The 22,785-nt window shown below is 47.8% G+C and overlaps 1 protein-coding gene across 1 annotated transcript in view; it reads right to left on the bottom strand.

Annotated features, from left to right (window-relative positions):
- LOC126519215 (gastric triacylglycerol lipase-like) overlaps positions 1 to 20,485 on the bottom strand; it is a 42,700-nt gene extending 22,215 nt beyond the window's left edge. The window contains exons 1-3 of the mRNA XM_055065179.2: positions 20,403 to 20,485; positions 19,985 to 20,135; positions 15,772 to 15,864 (exon numbers count right to left, since the gene is read on the bottom strand). Of these exons, the coding sequence (XP_054921154.1) occupies positions 15,772 to 15,864; positions 19,985 to 20,135; positions 20,403 to 20,485 (327 nt within the window). The remainder of the gene's footprint in view (positions 1 to 15,771; positions 15,865 to 19,984; positions 20,136 to 20,402) is intronic.
- Positions 20,486 to 22,785: the final 2,300 nt, after the last annotated feature.

Raw genomic sequence — 22,785 nt, forward strand, 5'->3', positions numbered from 1 at the left:
TGACGAAGCCCGTCCGCTGATGTTTCTTCTTTTGGCCTTGCGGTGTACCACTCTTTCGAAGCCTTCGTCATCTGAGGCGTCATCGCTTGAGCAAGAGCACAACAGTGTCCTCGCTGTTAGCTTGGCTAGGAGGGCAATTTCTCTTCCTCGGGCCGGTACCTGCCGAAGCAGTCACGTCGCGTCGGCCTTCTGCCGACTCCACTTCCATTGCCGTGACAATGGGAGCGGCGTCTTCCAGTTAAACACGGGAGAAAGCCGAAAATACTGCAGCGCGAAGGAATAATGGTCTCAACGAGAACCACTTCGTCTTCCTTTCTCTAAAAGCTGATTGAAATCAACTGCGTTGCCTGTCACAAGCAAACACGAAGAGACAGCGCATCAGTTACGGAAGGAGCACCAACAAGCAGGTTTCACAGCTTCACAGCTATTCCTTCCTCTCATTTCTGCGTCACACTTATTATCTGACGCTCAAGGCCGAGTGATCATATTGATAACAAATATCCTTGAGCATGCAGCCGAAGGCCCTCACTGACCATGCAGGAAACGTGAAAAGGAATGTAATAGGCACAGAATATTTCAAAATGAAGCCTTTGCTCGCAACGCATCGAAAGTGTATGCGCGCAGCTATATTTCACGCTATAAGCTAGCTTCGTACTAGAGCCAAATTAAAGTGACGGTTCTTGTTTTCATGAGAGTGTATACGGCCCAAACAATGAAACGTTCCTTTCCTTCGAGCGCTTCCTAACCTTACGTGAGGCCTCCTTACAGCGAAGGATCGATGGAGCAAGCAAGTGTACTCTGAAAGCTCCCTTCACCTATCCTCACGTAAGGAGCGGCTGCCGCATGCCTGGGTTCGAGATTATCTCTTAAAAGCTTTACGCGAACACCATTATTCAATACAGAAAGATGCTGCATTGTCGCACAATCTTTAAATTGAAGAGCTAATATAGAGAAGCATGGACGCTTTCATCTAGTTTTGTTTACTAAACTTAAAAAATGTAACGCATTACAGCGCAAAACTTGATGTGCTCCATCCACGCTGGCACGCCGGCGTCGTGCAACACCTAGCAACGCCTAGCAACGCTTTCATGCCCCACGCGTGACTGAAACGAACATGCCTGGCAAGACGTACCCTGCTCGCGCTTCTCCGCAGGTGGGCGACAGCGCGCATTCGCAAGCAAACGTCACGTGGTTAAGCAGTGAGGTGAAGCGCTCGTTCAGGGCCAGGACCGGTGTAAAGACGCATGAAGGTAACTTTGGAGCTAGCTTATGCTGAGGAAGCACCAAGGAAGCCTTCACCGAGTGGCCCTCAGTAAGGAAGCTTTCAGAGTGACATAAGGTAGCCTCACCGCAATGAAGGCTTCCTTACTGAGGTAAGAAAGATTTCATTGTTTGGCCCTGTGTTGCAAAACAGGTTCATGGCATAAAATAAACGTGAGATAGACCGACCAGGGAGAGACACACGTGTTGAAAAAAGGCAAAAGCGATGCGTTCAGAAAATTAAATATACCACTTCTAAGTGAGCCCAATTGGCAATCGGGACGTGTGCACAAAAAAAAAAGGAAGTAAAAGACACCTGATTTCTGTGTGCCCTTATTATCTGTGAATTCCTAAGCGCCGTTGAACACCACCTGCTGCCTAGAGGACGTGTTCGAGTAGGTCTCCTGCACCTACGCAGTACAATGTCCGCTTTATCACATATTCAATGGCTTTCTTGATGACTGACGCCGGAATTCTACGGCACACATTCGTTATCCTTGCATTGAACTAATCTGACGTCCGTTTGGATTATGTAAGCAGGATCTTTCACATATACCAAAAAAAGAAATCGAGTGGAGAGAGGTCAGGGGACCTAGCCGGCGAATTTACAGGCCCGTGCTTTCCAATCTATTGCGCATGAGAAATCGCATCAACGTAGTTTCATGCTCGGCTGCTGCTGTGTGCGAGTGCCCCATCTTGCTGATACCACAGAAGTGGAAGATGTGACAGCGGAACTTTGCCGAGATTTCGCCCACGTAACGCTGTCCAATAAGTGTGTGATCGAAGATGAGACCGATTATAGCACCGGTGTAAGTTGCACACCACACATTCTACGACCCCTGGTACCGGTGCCAACTGCGTTTTACGAAGTGTGGAAAGCAGTCACTGCAATAGTGCGCATTAAGCAAATTTACTTGGGCGTTTCCGCGAAAATCGACTTCATCTGTGCCCATTATGCGTCTTGAAAAGTCCGGTGACACATCAGCTTTTGTGAGAACTCAATTCGAGAAATCTCCGCGATACTACAGGTAACTATGTTCCAAGCATTGGTGCAGGTTAAGGTGGTACGGGTGAAAGGGCGTTCTTTAGAATAGTCCAAACTGATGACTTCAAAACTGGTACATGGGCGCCCACGTCCCTTACGCTAGCATGAGTGTTTGCGGCTATAGATGCTATAGATGCTAGAACATCTGTGCGTACGCTGGGACTCAAAGATTTGTTGAAGCTGTCGGCTTCTCTCAGGTTTTCACAATTTCTGATGATAGTCGATGCGTTTGGTCTACCACCACACTTGCACAACTGATATATATATATATATATATATATATATATATATATATATATATATATATATATATATATATATATATATATATATATATATATATGCACGATTTTCAGTTCAGACGGCAAGTCTCATGCTTACTTTATGGTCATTAAAGAGATATGGCGACTGGGACATAACAAAAGGCAACGTTCAACCTTTGCACTGACGTTGTCAATTCGCTTTATTCGCTTCTATGCTGATAGGGTTCATGGCAAAAAGAAAAGAAAAATGCGATCCGTGAACTTTATCTACGCTAAAACAAACGCTATCACAGCGTGTTTCCAAAAACGCCAAACGCGTGTCACTTCAGCCGTGGCTCGGCAGATAAGGAACTATCTCGATCACGATGTTTTCCTTTATTTCCTTCATTTATTTCTGGCTAAATCGGAGGGAGCCTTTTCGAGGGCGCTGCTTTATGATGCCGGTAGGAGCCCTGTGAAGTGGTATTTTCCATATTTCCTCAGGTTATAATATTAGTCGGGAAAATTCGTACGCAATTTGTACATCACTGAAAACACCGCAGTTACATGTCCCTTGGTTGTGCCCACAATTTCTTCATTGATACTTTGATAATTCGGAGAGTACGTCTCGAGTTGGGTAATTATTTACAGATACCTAAATAAATCTCAGTAACAAAATAATGACTGGCAGGTGCTACACTGTAGTGGGAACAATATGCACGAGATTTTCTCCGAGTTACCCATTGCTCTTTTCATTGAGTATTGGTGCATGATAGTTCATTGAGACGCCCTGTATATATTTATGACTTCTGCATGGAAGTGACGATGTTTCCACCCATAATAAATGTAGGAAAATATTAGAACAGTTTCTTTTTTCAGGAGCCGTTATCATTGCCTACTAAAAAGAGAAGCAATAGTATGACACACATCATTCACGTGCATTTCACACGCCGTTAATAAAAGACTCTGCCGAAGGGGTCACTGCAGTTTACAGGATTCTTCATCTGGGTCAAAAAGTACACAAAGCAATTTGAAGCGAGGTGAACATACCGCAACATATTCATTCTCTAGGCATAGGCTACCCATACCTTTAGATATAATTGTTAAATGGCTACCTCCTTCTCTTTAAAAAATATACAAAACTTTATTCTTTGCATATATTTCAATATATTGTGTATGTCCACGGTGTTTACAGTGGAAGTTTAAAACAATATTGAAGTGTGAAAATACATATGAGACAGCCATCGCTGATCCTTCTAATGCACTTGTCCTGCTTTTGTCGCGATTTCAAGAAATAATGCCTAAGTATGAAGCCCCAACAAAGTTTTAAGTGAAAAGGTCGAGGCAACTCAAAAGAAGCCTCAGATCATGTGGATGACAAAACTCTGCCAATGCCATTTCAGGTGAGGGGGATAGGCTTCGGCATCTGCGTGGGGGGGGGGGGGGGGGGGGGACTCCCGTAGTTGGCGCCTGTGAGCGCAATTGCCATTTTAGAGCGCGCGCTTTCTAGCTGGGCTTTCTAATATGCAGCTAAACCATCCAATAAATTAAACTAGAATCATTCGTTCTTGTAGAAATTCACCTGTAGTGGTGCAGCGCTAAAAAACGGGGCTGCTGAACGAGAAAAAAGAGGGGGTTAACCGAGGGGACCAATTTTTATTAGTCATATCGTAAGAAGCCAACAAACAGTGACAACAAGGACAACATAGAGAAAATTACTTGTGCTTAATAAATGTAATAAAGAAACGATAAGTTAATGAAAATGAAAGTGGATGAAACAACAACTTGCCGCATGTTGGGAACGATCCCATAACCTTTGGTGTGCGAAGGTTGTGGGATGGTTTATTTGTTGTAAAGTAAGGGTACATAAGTAAGGGTAGTTAGAGTCAATTCTAACTACCCTTACCGGACTTGCCCCCTCCCCCCCCTTGCTGCAGGCACATCGCGCCTCGATCTTTCTACATTCGCCCATCGTTATACAATAGAATATTTTGAGAAGTTTCTTTTTCATTTTTAGTACGAATACACATTTCATGATCTGCGAATGCCTGCCAAACGCACCCCAGCCCATTCTTATTCTTCTGATTATTTCACTCTCATGATCTGGATCAGCAGTCACTACCTGTCCTAAGTAGATGTATTCTCTTACCACTTCCAGTGCCTCGCTACCTATCGTAAACTGCTGTTCCCTTCCGAGACTGTTAAACATTACTTTAGTTTTCTGCAGATTCATTTTTAGTCCCACCCTCCTGCTCTGCCTCTCCAGATCAGTGAGCATGCATTGCAGTTGGTCCCCTGAGTTACTAAGCAAGGCAATATCATCAGCGAAGCGCAAGTTACTAAGGTATTCTCCATTTACTCTTATCCCCAATTCTTCCCAATCCGGGTCTCTGAATACCTCCTGTAAACACGCTGTGAATAGCACTGGAGAGATCGTATCTCCCTGCCTGACGCCTTTCTTTATTGGGATTTTGTTGCTTTCTTTATGGAGGAGTACCGTGGCTGTGGAGCCGCTATAGATATCTTTCAGTATTTTTACATACGGCTCGTCTACACCCTGATTCCGCAATGCCTCCATGACTGCTGAGGTTTCGACTGAATCAAACGCTTTCTCGTAATCAATGAAAGCTATATATAAAGGTTAGTTATATTCCGCACATTTCTCTATCACCTGATTGATAGTGTGAATATGATCTATTGTTGAGTAGCCTTTACGGAATCCTGCCTGGTCCTTTGGTTGACGGAAGTCTAAGGTGTTCCTGATTCTATTTGCGATTACCTTAGTAAATACTTTGTAGGCAACGGACAGTAAGCTGATCGGTCTATAATTTTTCAAGTCTTTGGCGTCGCCTTTCTTATGGATTAGGATTATGTTAGCGTTCTTCCAAGATTCCGGTACGCTCAAGGTCTTGAGGCATTGTGTATACAGGGTGGCCAGTTTTTCTAGAACAATCTGCCCACCATCCTTTAGCAAATCTGCTGTTACCTGATCCTCCCCAGCTGCCTTCCCCCTTTGCATAGCTACCAAGGCTTTCTTTACTTCTTCCGGCGTTACTTCTGGGATATCGAATTCCTCTAGATTATTCTCTCTTCCATTGTCATCGTGGGTGCCACTCGTGCTGTATAAATCTCTATAGAACTCCTCAGCCACTTGAACTATCTCATCCATATTAGTAATGATATTGCCGGCTTTGTCTCTTAACGCATACATCTGATTCTTGCCAATTCCTAGTTTCTTCTTCACTGCTTTTAGGCTTCCTCCGTTCCTGAGAGCTTGTTCAATTCTATCCATGTTATACTTCCTTATGTCAGCTGTCTTACGCTTGTTGATTAACTTCGAAAGTTCTGCCAGTTCTATTCTAGCTGTAGGGTTAGAGGCTTTCATACATTGGCGTTTCTTGATCAGATCTTTCGTCTCCTGCGATAGCTTACTGGTATCCTGTCTAACGGAATTACCACCGACTTCTATTGCACACTCCTTAATGATGCCCACAAGATTGTCGTTCATTGCTTCAACACTAAGGTCCTCTTCGTGACTTAAAGCCGAATACCTGTTCTGTAGCTTGATATGGAATTCCTCTATTTTCCCTCTTAGCGCTAACTCATTGATCGGCTTCTTATGTACCAGTTTCCTCCGTTCCCTCCTCAGGTCTAGGCTAATTCGAGTTCTTACCATTCTGTGGTCCCTGCAGCGCACCTTACCGAGCACGTCCACATCTTGTATGATGCCAGGGTTAGCGCAGAGTATGAAATCTATTTCATTTCTAGTCTCGCCGTTCGGGCTCCTCCATGTCCACTTTCGGTTATTACGCTTGCGGAAGAAGGTATTCATTATCCTCATATTATTCTGTTCTGCAAACTCTACTAATAACTCCCCCCTGCTATTCCTAGTGCCTATGCCATATTCCCCCACTGCCTTGTCTCCAGCATGCTTCTTGCCTACCTTGGCACTGAAATCGCCCATCAGTATAGTGTATTTTGTTTTCACTCTACCCATCGCCGATTCCACGTCTTCATAGAAGCTTTCGACTTCCTGGTCATCATGACTGGATGTAGGGGCGTAGACCTGTACAACCTTCATTTTCTACCTCTTATTAAGTTTCACAACAAGACATGCCACCCTCTCGTTAATGCTATAGAATTCCTGTATGTTACCAGCTATATTCTTATTAATCAGGAATCCGACTCCTAGTTCTCGTCTCTCCGCTAAGCCCCGGTAGCACAGGACGTGCCCGCTCCTTAACACTGTATATGCTTCTTTTGGCCTCCTAACTTCACTGAGCCCTATTATATCCAATTTACTGCCCTCTACTTCTCCCAATAGCACTGCTAGACTCGCCTCACTAGATAATGTTCTTGCGTTAAACGTTGCCAGGTTCATATTCCAATGGCGGCCTGTCCTGCAAATCGCGTATGACGCAGCAGTCATGGAAGTGTTATTTACCCCCTGTGTGTTTGCACAATGGTAAATCAAGAGCAATTTTCTTGACGGCCGCTTTCCAAGCCTAGCCCGACCTTCTTGCCCGCCTTACTATGATACTGAATCATCAGTAATGGAAGTCTGTTAGCGAAGACCATCTGGTTTTGTAGTCAACGGCTGGCCTACGAAGCCAACCGGCTTACATATTGCGTGTATTGACGGTTTTGAAGGGCAAAAATAAATAAACAAACAAACACGTAAGTAGCAAGAGTTAACATGTGCTGCCATCAGGGTGTACTGCAACATATTATATATATTATATATTAATAGGAAGCTTGTAAAAGCTATCAAATGTCACACATCGGAAAAGTAGACGAAACAACAAAATTTACTAGCGCTTGGAGACTTCATTCACGCAGAATCATTGAACTAAATTACCTCCCGGCATAAAGTCGCAGCATCTACTGTGCAGCGCACTCGCACAATGAGGACGCAGCTGCACGTGGCATGAGCGTTCACCACACAGGTTAAACAGGCTGGAATCGCGGCATGTGCTGGGCACTCGTTTTCCCACATATGTCGAGGCTAGCAGACGCGTTGACGCAGCAGGTGCACAAAAATCAAATTCCAGGGGTTCATGCATAACGTCGTACCTGTGCAGCGTGTTGCAGGCATGCGAGCAATGCTTCATATAAGGAATTCATAGCAGCTGCGTGTGCAACGGCATGAAAGGCGCCATCCTTGAATCACATGCCTCGACTGTCACTTGAAAAAAAAAAGAAACTATGCATATAAATCGGGTCCCCAAAGTTCAACATGTCCTCCAGGAACGATCTTAAGCTCACACTCTCTAAGCGAGGTGGCGATAAAGCTAAGAAGTATATGTTTCTTCTGGCTAAATACACAGGAGTAGCAAAAGCATGGTTTAGAGGCTTTCATTATTAAAAAAATTTGGGTATTCGTAAGCTGTATAACGCACCACTACCACATGTTTTTGTGCTGACATATTGATGAAACATATGATTTCGTATCAAGGAGGAAGAAGAAGACGCCGGAGTGTGCGGACGTATTCAATTCGGCTCTTGTTTCTACAAATGTTTTCGCGGCGATTTTTCACGATTTCAAGGAAATACTTGTGCAAGACGGCTTTGTGAAGTTGCACGGACCCTGTGGACACTTTCCTGGACACTGTGAGTGTTTATCTCTACCGTCTACAGCGGTTTTGCCATCGTCACCCAACCGCCGCCTCGCTAGCCCTAACGAGTTGAGCTTCTAATCCGACGTGTCGAGCGCGGCGCCGCTTCTGGCGCGTTGCTCTCTCTTCCACGTCGTCGCCGCCGCTGCATGGGCTAGAATTCTTGTGCTCAGACATGGAATACCAAGTGGCTGGGGAGGACATTGCCGTGGAGGAAATCACCCCGGATCAAGGCTGGCAGACTGCCACGTCTCGCCGCGCCGCAACCAAACGTGAGAGCGTTAACCCTACTCCGCCATATGGCGTGTTGAAACGTGGAGGAACTGCGACCCGCGGCCGCGAAAACGTTAAAAACACCATCATCCGCGCGAGCAGAATGCCGCCATTGCCAAAAGATGACATCCGTATTATTATAAGGCCTCGTGGGGGACTTAACATAGCAAAGGTTGGCCCTGCGGTGGTTGCCGACGCCATTGCCGCCTCGGCTGGCCTCGGTCCGGCACAACAACACTCGGACACGCTTTGCCCCAACAACAAACAGAATATCTTAGTGGCAAGCACTCCGCTCAGAGAAAATGCTAACCGCTATGTGCGAGTAAAGCAAATTTGCATCCAAGGCGTCACCCACGAGGTCAGCGCCTACGAAGCGGCACCACAGTCCACTTGCAAGGGAGTCATCCGCGGGGTCCCTGTGGAAGACGGGCCGACGGACATTGACTCGAAAATCGTCAATGACAGAAATCCACTGGCATTGGCCGCCAAGCGCATAGGCACTACCACAGCAGTAATCGTGGCGTTCGACGGCCATCGAGTGCCCAATTTTGTGCGCTATGGCTCGGTTCTCATGCACTGCACGCTGTACCGCAGGCAGGTTGACATATGTTACGCCTGTGGTCGGCTCGGCCACCGTGCGGACGTGTGCCCAAACCCCGGGGACGTTATTTGCCGAGGCTGTGGTGCCCCAAACCCCACTCGGGAGCACCACTGTGCACCCAAATGTAAGCTATGCGGTGGCCCCCATCTCACCGCCGACAAAGCCTGCAAGGAACGCTACCACATGCCATACGTGGTCCGTCGACGGCGATGGGAGAGAGCACGCTCGACGAGGAACGGCGATGACTGCACTACAATGCCCAAGTCCGCCATCGCTACCACCGAAGACGACTACCAGCAACTCCCTGGAGGTGCCTGGGCCGCTGGCAGCAACCGATCCCAGTCTAGATCCAGGGGCCGATCTCGGAGCCACTCCAGGCGGGCATCGACATCCGGGAGCCGACCACGGGCCCGCTCCCGTGGTGCGCCGCGCGGCGCATCTCGGGACCGCTCCATTTCTCGCTCCAAGTCCGGGCCCGGGTCCCGTTCCGGCTCCCGTTCTGGAGCCCACTCCGGGCCCTCTTGTCAACGACTGCCAAGCTCGCCGGCACCACCAACAAGCAACAAGAAACGAGGCACCCTCACCTGGACAGATGTCGTCCGGGGAAGAAGAAACGACACCACATCACAGGTAGGGTCGGGCTCACTCCCAGAGCACGTTACAGACACTAACACATCCGAGATAGCGTTACTCAAACGCGAAAACGCCGCTATGAAAGAGACAATTCTCAAACTTACGGCCGCGATTGCCGAACTACAGAACGACAGGAGCGCGCGCGCAGCCATTATGCCCGCCGCCGAAAACGCAGCCAAGGCACTAGCCCCGTCACCACCGCCACAACCTGTTAGCGCTGATAGCGCCGACGGCGAGAGCGCGCCCAAGAAACGCGCCGTCGCTCGCGCCCTACCAGAACTGAAACCCGAGTTAGAAGAGATTAAAAGTACGTTGTCGGCAATTAAAGAGAGCCTCCGCTTTCTCGGAGAGAATATGGCCCGCGTACAGTCAACCCTCGCGGCCCACGGTAATCGGTTGGGGACAGTAGAACATTATCTCGAAAACGTCGTAGCCCCCGCCATTGCCGCTGCTAAGCCAGTCTCGCCACAACACCCCACGCCCAATCCACCCACACACGCGGCCCCCTTCCACCCGTCAAGCGCCCGGGCCGACACCCAAAAGCATCAAGATGGCCAGGCGAGATGAAGCGTTCCGCATCTGGCAGTGGAACTGCAGGAGTTTCACTGCGCGGAAAGCCTCCCTGCAGCAATACCTACGCAGCCACGACGCCAAGCCCCACGTAATCCTACTGCAAGAAACTCTAACACACACCGCCACGTTCACCGGTTACCAGTGGTTACCAGGCCTCGCGGGAGGACGTGGTACCGCCACGCTGGTCTCTAAAAAGCTCACCTGCCTCGCGCATGACCTCGGCACGTCGGAGGTGGACAATGTCATGACGGAGATTCTCCCAAGCGACGCGTCCCGACAAAGTGTGTACATACTCAACGTGTACAGCAGCCCCAGACAAACGAGTCACCGTTTCCGACGCCTTTTCCAGAGAGCCATCCGTCTTGCAGGCTCAAACCCGCTCGTGATAGCTGGCGACTTCAACGCTGCGCATCCCACCTGGGGTTACGTATATGACACCCCCAAGGGCACCGCGCTGTGGCAGCATGCGAACGAGCTCGATCTCACCCTAGTGACAGACAAGACGTTCCCTACTCGTATCGGCACATCTACGCACAGAGACACCACTCCAGATCTCTGCTTCGTGAAGAACACAGCCGATGCCCGCTGGTCCAATCTTGCGGAGGATCTTGGCAGAGACCATCTCATACTAGCCGTGCACTTACCCAGCATCGTCAGGAAGCCCAAGTCGTACACGTGGGTTGACTGGGACCTCTTTCGCAAGATCCGCGCCTCACGACTCCCTCCAGACACTGCCCCGAACCTCGAGACGTGGACGGCTCAGCTCAAGGCCGACGTCGTTAAGGCCACGAAAACATTTAGCACGGATATGCCAACCGAGAAGATGGACAGCCGCCTCGCCCATTTGCTCGAAGCCAAACAGTCTCTACTGACACGATGGAAGAGCCAGCGTCTCAACCGCAAGCTCCGCAAACGCATTGCAGAACTGAACCAGACCATAATTGAACATTGCAGCACCCTATCCAAACAGCAATGGGACGAGGTGTGTAACTCCGTCGACGGACAGGTCCGCAACGGGAAGACGTGGAACCTCCTAAAACACCTGCTCGACGACACCAACACCCGCACGAACCAGCGCCACTCGCTCACCAAAGTCCTTCACCAGGCCAAAGGCACCGCTTCGCCGGATGACATCGTCAAGACGCTTGTGCATAAGTACCTGCCGATACCCACAGGCCCGCCGACCCTACATCCTGATTACACAGGTACTGACAACAGCCTCCTAGACGCCGAATTTTCCATCGAAGAGATACGCCGGGCTCTCCACGAACTAAACGGCCGTTCCGCCCCGGGCCCCGATGGCATAACCAACAAGCTCCTGCGGAACTTAGACGAGCCCTCGGTCGTGTACCTCACGGGCGCCATCAATGAGGTGTGGAGGCGGGGCGAGTTACCTGATGCCTGGAAACTCGCCCAGACGATCCTCATTCCGAAACCGGGCAAGGCGCCTGGCCTCTATAACCTTCGCCCCATCTCGCTCACGTCGTGCGTGGGTAAGGTGGCCGAGCATGTCGTACTCAACAGAGTCGGCCGGTATCTCGAAGACCAGGACTGTTACACACACCACATGATCGGCTTCCGACCCGGGCTCTCTACTCAGGATACGATGCTTCTCCTGAAACACCAGATCATAGACGCCGGGGCTACTTGGGGCACCCGCGCCATACTCGGACTTGACCTGGAGAAGGCTTTCGATAACATCCAGCACTCGGCAATACTAAAGGCGATCACGATCTTAGGGCTCGGGCGCCGGTTCTACGAGTTCGTCCGCTCCTTCCTAACCCGTCGCAAGGCCGTGCTCCGTGCCGGAGACCTCACGTCGGAAGAAGTCGAGCTCGGACAGCGTGGCACCCCCCAGGGCTCCGTCCTTTCGCCGACGCTGTTCAACCTGGTGATGATTGGGCTCTCCGAACGCCTGTCGAAGATACAAGGCCTCAACCATACGGTATACGCGGACGATATCACCATCTGGTGCTCCGCGGGGTCGGACGGCTTCATCGAATCCGCTCTGCAGGAGGCAATCGAAACTGCCGAATCCTACCTCGACCACACGGGCCTCAAGTGCTCCTCCGCCAAATCGGAGCTGTTGTTGTACAGCCCAAAACGACAAGGCAAAAGGCCTAAGGGATGGAAACCACCGACCGAGCGCAACATCACTATCCGCACCAGAGACGGTCGCCCAATCCCCAGGGTCGATTCCATCCGAGTACTGGGAATGATTATCGAGGCGGGCGGATCAAACATCCAAACGGTCCACAAGCTGACGACAAAGACGGACAACGCAATACGACTTGTACGCAGGGTGGCCAACCGTCACCACGGCCTCAAAGAAGACAATCTGCTGCGTCTCGTACACGCGTTCGTCCTATGCCACTTCACCTACGTCGCAGCAATGCATAAGTGGAAACAATCGGAGCGTGACAAGCTCAATGTACTCATACGAAAGGCAGTGAAGCGGGCCCTTGGGCTCCCGATCACGACGCCGACGTTTCGACTCCTCGAGCTCGGTGTGCACAATACCCTCGAAGAGATCGCTGAGGCTCAGGAGAGAGCGCAGATGATACGTCTGACGATGACGAAGACTGGCCGTCACATCTTGCGCGAACTGGGGTACTTTCCACCGAACACCCAGGATCCCCCGAAGCTTACGCCGGTTCCCCGCGAGCTCCGCGACCTGATCACAATCGCACCCATTCCGCGAAACGTCCATCCGGAACACAATCGAGGCAGGCGCCTAGCCCGGGCCACCGCGTTCCTCAAACGAATAAACGAGAAAGCCGACGACGTCGCTTTCGTGGACGCCGCCGCCTACCGGTGCAACCGAGCCTACGCCGCGGTAGCCGTCTCGTCCTCGCAACGGACTTTAAACGCCGCAACGGTACGCACACGTGATCCCGAGGTGGCGGAGCAAGTGGCCATAGCCCTAGCAATGCTCGACGATAAGCGAACAACAATATTCAGCGACTCGAGACCGGCCATCAAAGCGTTCGAGAGAGGAGTCGTCTCCGTCAAGGCGTTACGCATTCTCCGCGGCGCTGATCCAAGCACCCTCAAACACCACACCGTCGTCTGGTTTCCCGCCCACCTGGGTCGGATCCCGGGCGCCCCGCCCAACCTCAACGAGACAGCCCACGACGCTGCGCGCGCGCTTACCGACCGCGCCGTCACCCCCGGGCAACCACGTCTCGATGAGTTGGAGGCGAACAGGGACGCCCCAGTAACCTACAATGAAATAACCAAACACTTTTACTTGGGACGACGTCTCTTTCCGCCCCCGCACCCCAAACTAAACAGGCCACAGGCGCTTACGCTACGCTTATTACAGACAGATACCTATCCGAACCCCGCCACCTTACACATCATCTACCCGGACGTCTACCCAGACAATGCGTGCCCCTCGTGCGGGGTCACGGCGACACTCGCACACGTGCTCTGGGAGTGCAGAAACGCTCCGCCCGACTCTACCTCCGACAAGTGGGAGAGGACGATACGAAGTCCGCTCCTAGAAGATCAGCAATGGGCCGTCCAGCAGGCTCGCGCAGCGGCCGCCAGGTACTCCCTGTCGGTCCCTGCGTGGGAGACGCCCACTGCGCGCTGACGTGCGTCCTGCAGGACTTCTATTAAAGTTTTTCCAATCCAATCCAATTGATGAAACTTCTTTCTGAACAAAATAGTGTCGAGCACCTATAAACCCGATGGCAATATATGCATATTATAGTCAAAAGATGTGCTACAAACGGCTTTCAGAATACAAATACATGTGTCAACAGGTCAGACACTGAGGACATACGTGCTTTGATAGAGAATACAACTCCTGTGGACTGCTTATGAAGACTCGAACAGCCATTTGTCTTGTATAAGTCTTTCTAACCATGTGTTCATTTACATTTTGCGCTGATTAAGCATATACAGGGTGTCCCAGCTAAATTTAGCCAGAGTTCAAAAATACGGAATTGACACGTAGCTGGACACAACAAAGGTTATGCTGTTTGCCGCCGCTTGAAGATACTCAAAATACTTTTGTAATTCCATATATTTAGATAATTAGTCCTAATTAATGAATCAACTTCTCAAATATTATAACTAGATGAGAGTGTCGGTATGAAAATTGTAGATTAGCATGAAAAACTCCCGATACAGCTTTCTGTTGCTCAATACGTGCTACGTAAAATTGTTTTTCCGAACATAAATGCAGCCCGCAAATGCACGCAAAATTGCTGCACGTCTGGCCACTCCAGGCACTTCGCGTCCATTCGCGGGCTTCTTCCATGCTCGGAAGAACACTTTTATCTACCACGTATTGAGCAACAGAAAGCTGTACCGGGAGTGTTTCATGTCGCTCTACAATTTCCTCATTGAGGTTTTTATCATCATTACAATATTCGGGAAGATGAATAATTAATTATGAATAATTATGTTATTCGGCGGAATGCGAAAAATCATCTGCGTGTCTCCAAGCGATGGCGAATAAAATGACCTTGGTTCAGTCCAGCAATGTGGCATTTGGACATTTTTAATGTTTGGCTCAAGTTAGCTGGGACACCGTATATATGTATGCCGCCCAGCTAACACAGCAAGTAGAAATCTTTCCTGACAGTGTGGCGCACTGCATACGTACTGAAGGTCGTGGGCTTGACTATTGCAATAGGTAAGTTGTATTTTCTCCAAGTTCAATTTCTTTTTCCCTTTACATGTACATTTCAAATGAAGGGACATCTATACACTTCTTTGATTCATTGCCCGTTGGCTTCGTTTAGCTGTTAGACTATGATGAGCTATTAAATTCCTTCGATTATTGTGCTTTTTCGCGACCGTTCATGTTAACAACCCAGACCTTAAGTTCTTAGCATCAGAGTGGTACAAAGAAACAAAATCACACGAATTTCACAAGTATGCATGCAGTTATTTCATCTTGCAATAATTTAATGGGTCATTTTCAGTTTACAATTGTAATGGATTCCACACAGAAAGACAAGAAATTAGGAAACGGGAAAAGTATAATTCTTGTCGTTACCTAGGCTTTTTACGATGTCCTAAAAATGCGCTTAGGTACTTTTGTTACTCTTGTGCAATAAATGTTCAATGATGCAACGAAGAACATCATCATCAGCAGCAGCATCATGAGCCTATTTTCTGTCATTTTAGGCCCCTTCCTGAGATCTCCAATTACCCCTCTCCTGTGCCAACCGATTCCACCTGGTGCCTGCAAATTTTCTAACTTCATCACCCCACCTATCTTTCTGCCATCGTCTACTGCGCTGCCCTTTTCGTGTCACCTATTTGGTTACCCTAATAATGGTCCGGCGATTATCTAACCTATATATACATTACGTGGCTTGCCCAGCTCCATCTTTTTCATTACCGGCGACTTGTCACCGGTAATAGTTAATACCCAAATAATACTTTATACCCCAATTTATGTTTCAGTTTTTTACGCTATTACGTTTTTTCATGGCGAAAAAGGGCACTTACCATAACCGGAGAAAAAAAAAGGGAACGAACGAACTACTGAATTGCGCTGGTACTTACGAAGAGTGGCCCAGAGATTGCTATGACCTCACGAATCGGATACCCTATGTTAGTTATATTCGCCACTGGACCATAGGCTACAAGAAGGTCAACCTGAAAGAAAAAAGATAGGAAAAAGATGCTCAGAAATTTCAACAGGCAAATATTCTGCACTCGGAACAACCAGGTCATGGCGTTGATATATACGTACGGAATGTAGAAAACTAGCTGTCGAATTCGGCTTGGTATTGGGATAAGTTCATTCAAGATATTCTGCTCTACAATGCCGCCATAAGACAATACGTCTGGAAGTGGTTGTACATATAATTTTCTATGACACTACTGCAGACATACTTAACCAATTTATGATCGATTATCTTGAGGTTAGCTTATTAAGCCATTTTATAAACACATATTTTTGCAGCATTCCTGTAATTTTTTTTGCACAGATTATGAAACAAAACGAGAACCTTACTCCCGAGTTCAGTATGAGGCTCCCAAATACCTGTAATCAAGAAACTTTTCCAGATGTTTACATCGGCAAAACACGTTCATCCATAAGTGGGATGTCTTTTCCCCCTAGATGTGGATGAATAATCTTCTGTGCATAGGTATAAGGCAGAAAGCCGGAAATAACCAGGGTAGCAAACAGGCAGAAGCAAGCTACAGCACCTGCAAAATCAGATTATCTATGGCGATCCCGATCATGATATTTTCCTAACATATCTAACCACCAAATTTAAGGTGACTCACGCGACATCATCGACGGCAGCAGAGCTCGCAGCGCTCGCTACCGCCCTTGACTACATCCGTGATGAACGGCCACACAAGTGAACGCTCTTCTGCGATTCAATGGGGCAATGCAGTCTCTGCTATCAGCCTTACGACGCGGGCTGCACGAAGAGCTAGTGTTTCAGATTACCGAGACTATGCACTATATGAGCGATGTAGGCAATGAAATAACCTTGCAATGGGCTTCCAAGTCACTGCGGGATTATCGGTAACGAATGGGCCGATCAAGCTGCCCGTTCAGCCCATACGGAGGACGACCACGTACCAATGCCACTTTCCGGAACTGACGCAGCACGGAAGCTCCACCTGTTTGCTCACCAGTGCACCACATCGCAGTGGAATGAGCCACATTTCAGGAATTCCCGACTGTACTCCTTTGATTCCACATTAAGCCTGCGAGTCCCATCGGCGTTTCGCCGTGGAGACGGCACGCTTTCGTATCGACTGTGGTTGGGCGTTGCTTTTACCAAAGCCTGCGCGTTCCGCGTAGGGATGGCCGACACGACACCGTAACCTGTGACAACAGCGGCCATGAAGAATTGATTGGTCATATTTGGTGCGACTGCCCTCAGTACAGTCCATGGAGGGAATCCCTTCGCCACGAACTCAACCAGCTGGACGACTGACCACTATCGGAAGAAGGAATTCTACACCATCGACAGAACCTAACCTCACAGATGAAGGCCGTGCAAGCGCTACTGCGCTTCTTGCGATCTACTGGCCTTTGTGAACACCTCTAATTGGAACACCCTTTGTGTGTGTCTCTGTCTGTGCATTTTAGCCCTTTCCTCTCTGTCCACTTTCTAACCCCTATCTCCGAAACCCAGTGTAGGGTAGCAACCCGGAGACTAATATCTGGTTAACCTGCCTGCCTATCGCTATAATATCTAACATGATTGCCGAGCAGCAGGAAGTCTTGATGAATATAATGGTTTGTTCGAAGTTGTAATAGCTAAGTGTATCAGTGAAATGATCCCCTAATCTGAAGTAAGCTGTATTGCGCTAAATTGGTATTTTTTTATGTGCAATACATCAGTTTACTGTAATTCATAGGCAATTATAAGAAATGCAAGCCCTTACCTTTTGCACTGCCACAATGAAATAACGTATCTTGCTCCTAGTATTCTATGTTTTTATCCGCTCATTGGTAATAGCGATGGTTAACTTAACAAAGCCGGTTTTTAAAGCGAAGCTTTCTTTGCCTCTTTCTGCGAGTTTCCCGCTGCTGCTGCAGCTGCTGCTGCTGCTGCGGTCTTGTACGCCACTGATGCTGGCCACGTCCGGACGTAGTTGAGACGTGGCCATGCCATAAAAGCACAAAAGGCATGCGCTGTCGGCGTTTTGTTTTCATGACATTTATTTATGAGCCGTCATTCTTAAAATTCCGATCAATAACTTTGTAAATAATGTAACGCAAGATCTCAGCCACGTGGAAGGCGTGGGCGGTTGTGGTTTAGAACGATTATTTGCCAAGCAAATCCCGCGGCGTCGACACCGTAATTTCTGCGACACAGGGCTATTAATACTATCGCGTTAGTACATGGCAGGAGTGTGGCACAAAGGAAAGACGACCAGAGAAGCTTTTGCCAACATTTACGCCCCGTCGCATGCGTGCAATAACCTCTGGACGTCATAACTGGGCGTGACATCCCCCCTCCCCTCTTAAATGCTGTGCAGGAGCTGCCGCGCTTGTCTGCGTGCTCACCCGCAACTGCATGACAGTAGACGGAAAAGGTGGGGAGGATGTTAGCGAGGGAATAGAGAGAGAGAGAGAGAGGAGGCAGTTTTGTGAGCTACAACGCTACAAGGGAGAATGACGCCGCAGCGTGCACTTAGTGCCAAGGAGACGAAGGCTCGGATAAAGAGTCGAGCGCAGCAAAAAACAACAAACACAAGCGGAGCAGGCAAGGTAACATTTCACATCACGTCACGGCTGTCGTATGTCATCAATATATCACCGCGAAATAACCTCAATGAACGCAAACTGCATACAAAGCTTCGCTTGCATCGATTCCCACAGTGCGCGGGATCTGTGTATTTTTCACACCGTCATGTAAAGCCCTTTGCAGACAACGTGCAATATTGTGAATATCCTGTAAGATTGTTCTTTGAAGCAAGTACTTATAAAAACGGTTCTTGTTATATAGTGTGCGACGTACTTGACCATGTGATAGGTGCGTCCTCACAGCCGCAAACAAGTTATTGTTTTTTTATAACAATGTTTTATACAATTCTTGAAATCTCTTAGCAGTCAAGTGTTTAATTCTACTTAAACCAAGTAAACAACATAGTAGAATGCACCTTTTGCAAAAGAAAACAGTGATTTCAGGTGTGTAGCAGAACATTTGTTTATAGTAAATGTGGAGCTTGCACTTTGCAAAGCATAGCGATCCTTTATAGGGCAACACATTGGTAATGTAGATGCCTTTCATTCACGAGCGTATTTGCATTACACCTTCATAATAACGCGGTTACCGCGAACGGGAATCGCACCCTTCAAACTATACACAGTACCGCATGCCATATCAAGTGAACCATAGCAGCGTGTGCATTGCCAGCTAAAAGAATGTGCTTATACTGCCTTTCTAGAGTAAGTAAAATAATGTCTAAATGCCTGCTTTCATGTGAATACTGCTCTCTTACCAAAATACTCAGTACGAAAGATTGCACGGAACGATGTATCCCAATCCTACCATAGAACGCTACCTTTGTGTAGAACTGCAAGAACGAAAAAACCTTGTTCTCTTTGCGTGATATGTTATCTGGGTGCAGAATATGAAAATCAGGCCGTTTTCTTCAAAAGCTTGGAAATTCTTATTTGGGATTATGTGCAGCAAAATATTTGTAAGACCTGATTTAGTTGTGTGTGTGTGCGTATCTTGAATAATACACCGTCTCGTCATGCAACTGGCACTGTAAATGACTGACAAACATGAAAATAGGCGAGCATTTCTTTAGCCAAACTATTTCATACCACTCTCATAGCAGATGCTTTAACCGTCGATGGCGATTTGCCAGGCGGAGTTCGACTACGCTAATGTAAGTTAGGAACACATTTATCAGGCACCTGCTGCTCTTTCGCAGTGAATTTAATGGTTGGTGAGGATGGTTGTTCTATTTCTAGCAGTTCTTTTTCACCAGAGTTCAATTATTCTTAGTTCAGCCAAATCAGAACATATATTCGCTGTGCTTAGAAAGGCTCTGTCTTGACATGGGCGAAACCTCCAAGTAAGAGCCTAAGCGTCACTACCTTCCAACCTTTACTATTAGACATGCAGACACTGCTACGCCAGCCTTTTTATTTCCTGCTAGAGCGTCTCACGTTGCCAGGCGTTTGTCATTTACATAATGTTTCAAAGACATCACCACTACAGGGCCTAGAATGCTGCCGCCACCAGCAGGCTAGAACGACACTACGGCGGAGCGCTTCCGAAAGACGCACCTTCTCGTTGTACTCTGGCTTCGTAGAAAGGAGAACCAGGCTCGAAGTTAGACCTTGGGAGAATGCCAAGAGGGTCACTCGGCTGGCACCGCTGACGTTCAGTACAAGGTCAAGGACGGCGGCAATATCGTAGCGGCCGATTTCGTCGAAACTGAGCCACAGGTTATATGAAATAAAACAATGATTTTAAATGTCAATGATAAACATGCACTTCACTTATGTTAACCAATTGTCTAAACCCAACCGGTGTGTGTCGTGACAAGGAACGCGAGCTACGTGGTTAGCTGGAGTTGATTCCTCCTTCTAAGAAAAATATCCGAGGACACCTAAGCACTTATGTTTCGTCAATGCAAAATCATTGTTGTCCAATTGGACGTCCCTGAGCAGTCCTTGGAGTTTTTACCTGCGAGTACTGTACCTTAACGGCATGTGCTGTGCAAGCGAGTGAGCAAGTGGCTTCAGCAGCTGGCCTGCGGTGCCAGCGCCACATGCCAGCGACATCGGCGCGACGCTGGATCGAGGAAGCAGCAGCGGCCGCTAAGGCAAGCCGACGCGCGCAACAGCTAAATCCAGCGGTTCAGAGAGAGAGAGAGAGATACGGACCACGTGCCGGCTGTCGGGAGCGAGGCGCCGGTACTCGCACGCGCGCCTCACGCGACTGCATCGCTGCTGACAAACTGTTTCGCAACGCGGCGCCGCATGGCGTAGCTGCGGTATCTGCTTGGTCGAGGCGTGCTGGTGACGTGGCGTCGCGGCGATGCCCTCTCCCCTCACGCAACACCTTGCGCGCTCGCACGGCAGCAGATATTGCGTTTCGGCCGCTGTGCTCCATCAAGGCGCACTTGTGACGTGGCGCCGCAGTCAATGAGAATTTAGGTGCGGTTTCTGTTGTACCGACGCCGGCTTTTTCGTTCAATAGGGCAAATAACGCTTTCGTATCAGTAGCCTATAAAATGTTAGATTGCACGTTGATTGTTGTAAAGTAATCTACCAAAGGTAATATGAACAGCTGTGCTTGGGTAACTGTAAACAGGCACCGTATTATATAGTTTGTCTACTGTATAATACTAAAAGATCAGCCGTTAAGCTGCGGTTTATTTAACTTTCTCGCTGAATTCTCTAACAATATTTCTAAGGAACCAAATATTAGAAACATACAATCATCTTTTTAATGCACCCGAATGGATTATATTTACATGGGTAGTGACCTTATTTGAATAGTGCTTTTCTGGAGCGCGCTACAATGCAAATAACGCATGACATGGTTCTAAGTCTACAAATCCAGCATTGAATTTGTAATAAGAGCACAAAATGACACAGATAACCTACAATTAAGTGATTCCGACCAGAGAAGAAATTTCTCTTAAGAATTTGTATACCACTTTAGAAACATATAAGAATGCCAAATTTTGTAATATGTTAACAAATTGCACGGCGTCAAAGCTGGCACATATTCGAAACGGTCATCTTGAAAACGCAATGTTTGGGCCAAGTGTTCACTTTGTGTACACACTTCTGGTGATTACCAAGGGCCAATGCACATAATGCTGTCTATTCTTTTGCACTAGGTTGTATTGATTTAGTCAGGGACCCGGAAAACATGAGCAGCATCAGCCCGCCCATACCGGTGCGTACGAAGAACCACTGAATTTAGTTCCCGTAGGCTTCGCGCTGATGCTGAATGTCCTTGTTCGCCCAGAGTTGAATAATAATTACGTTCAGTCATCAGAGAAATACTGTGTGAACTGCAGTTCTAATCTTCTTTCCTAAACAAGGAATATTCCGCGTCATAAAACAAAAGGACTCAATGTATTACCTGTTTCTGAAGAAATAGGACTATTAAAGGTATCTACTTAGCAGAAATGCTTTAAATGATTGTTTCTATGAAATCGCTTACCGAGTATTTATTATTATTTTGTTTATAACTATATTGAATACTGCAGCCGGTCTAGAAACTATAGAGCTACAATTCAGAAAATCTTTATCATAGACGTAGTAGGGCAATGAATGCTCTGAATACATTTCGGTAAATGTTTTGATCCTGAAAAAGAAAGATATGAAGCTTGGTCATTTTTTTTTCTCAGCCAAATTTTAGTTTAACATTAGAAGCTGCGAAAGTTTGACATGACGAATAAAAATGCCCGTGTACAATGACTTGCCTCCACTGCCAGTATCGGTCATCGTTTTGGCTCAGAGTCTTGTGGCGAGAGCGGAACGCAATCTCCCTAGCGTTCATAGCCCACACGTCGTAGCCACGTTCAGCCAGAAGAAAGCCTGCAATATATGACCACAAACGTGTTACCAGAATATTTTGATAGTTTAACCTCGTGACGGTGACAATTACAAGTCATGAATGTGATTGCTGAACAAAATCGAAACAGAAAATAGCAACACCATACGCGAAGCACGTACATTACATAGTGGTTAGCATAAGCAACGACTTCGAGGTGGGTGGAAGTGGGGCTCCTGGCTCCAAGCTCCCTCCGAATTTTTCCGGAGGTGGGGGGGGGGGGGGGGCGGTAGCCCTCCTCCCTCCTTCGTCGATGACGAAGCCTACCCTCCCTCCCTCCTAAAGATAATTACCGGAGTTCTGTTACCCACATCATGCGAGCTTTCTTTTGAGTTACTTCCACCTTTTCGATTAAAATTTTATTGTGCCTCAAAGCTTACTTTCTCATTGTGAGCGTGGACGTGCGTAGATTTTAATTCATACTTTCGCTTTATTTCTGCAATTATCATATTTTCGCATATTTCTCAGAACAGGAGGACAAGTGGATTAGAAGCACTAGCTGCGGCTACCT

Source organism: Dermacentor andersoni, chromosome 10 (genome assembly GCF_023375885.2).
Source record: "Dermacentor andersoni chromosome 10, qqDerAnde1_hic_scaffold, whole genome shotgun sequence".
NCBI lineage: Eukaryota > Metazoa > Arthropoda > Arachnida > Ixodida > Ixodidae > Dermacentor > Dermacentor andersoni.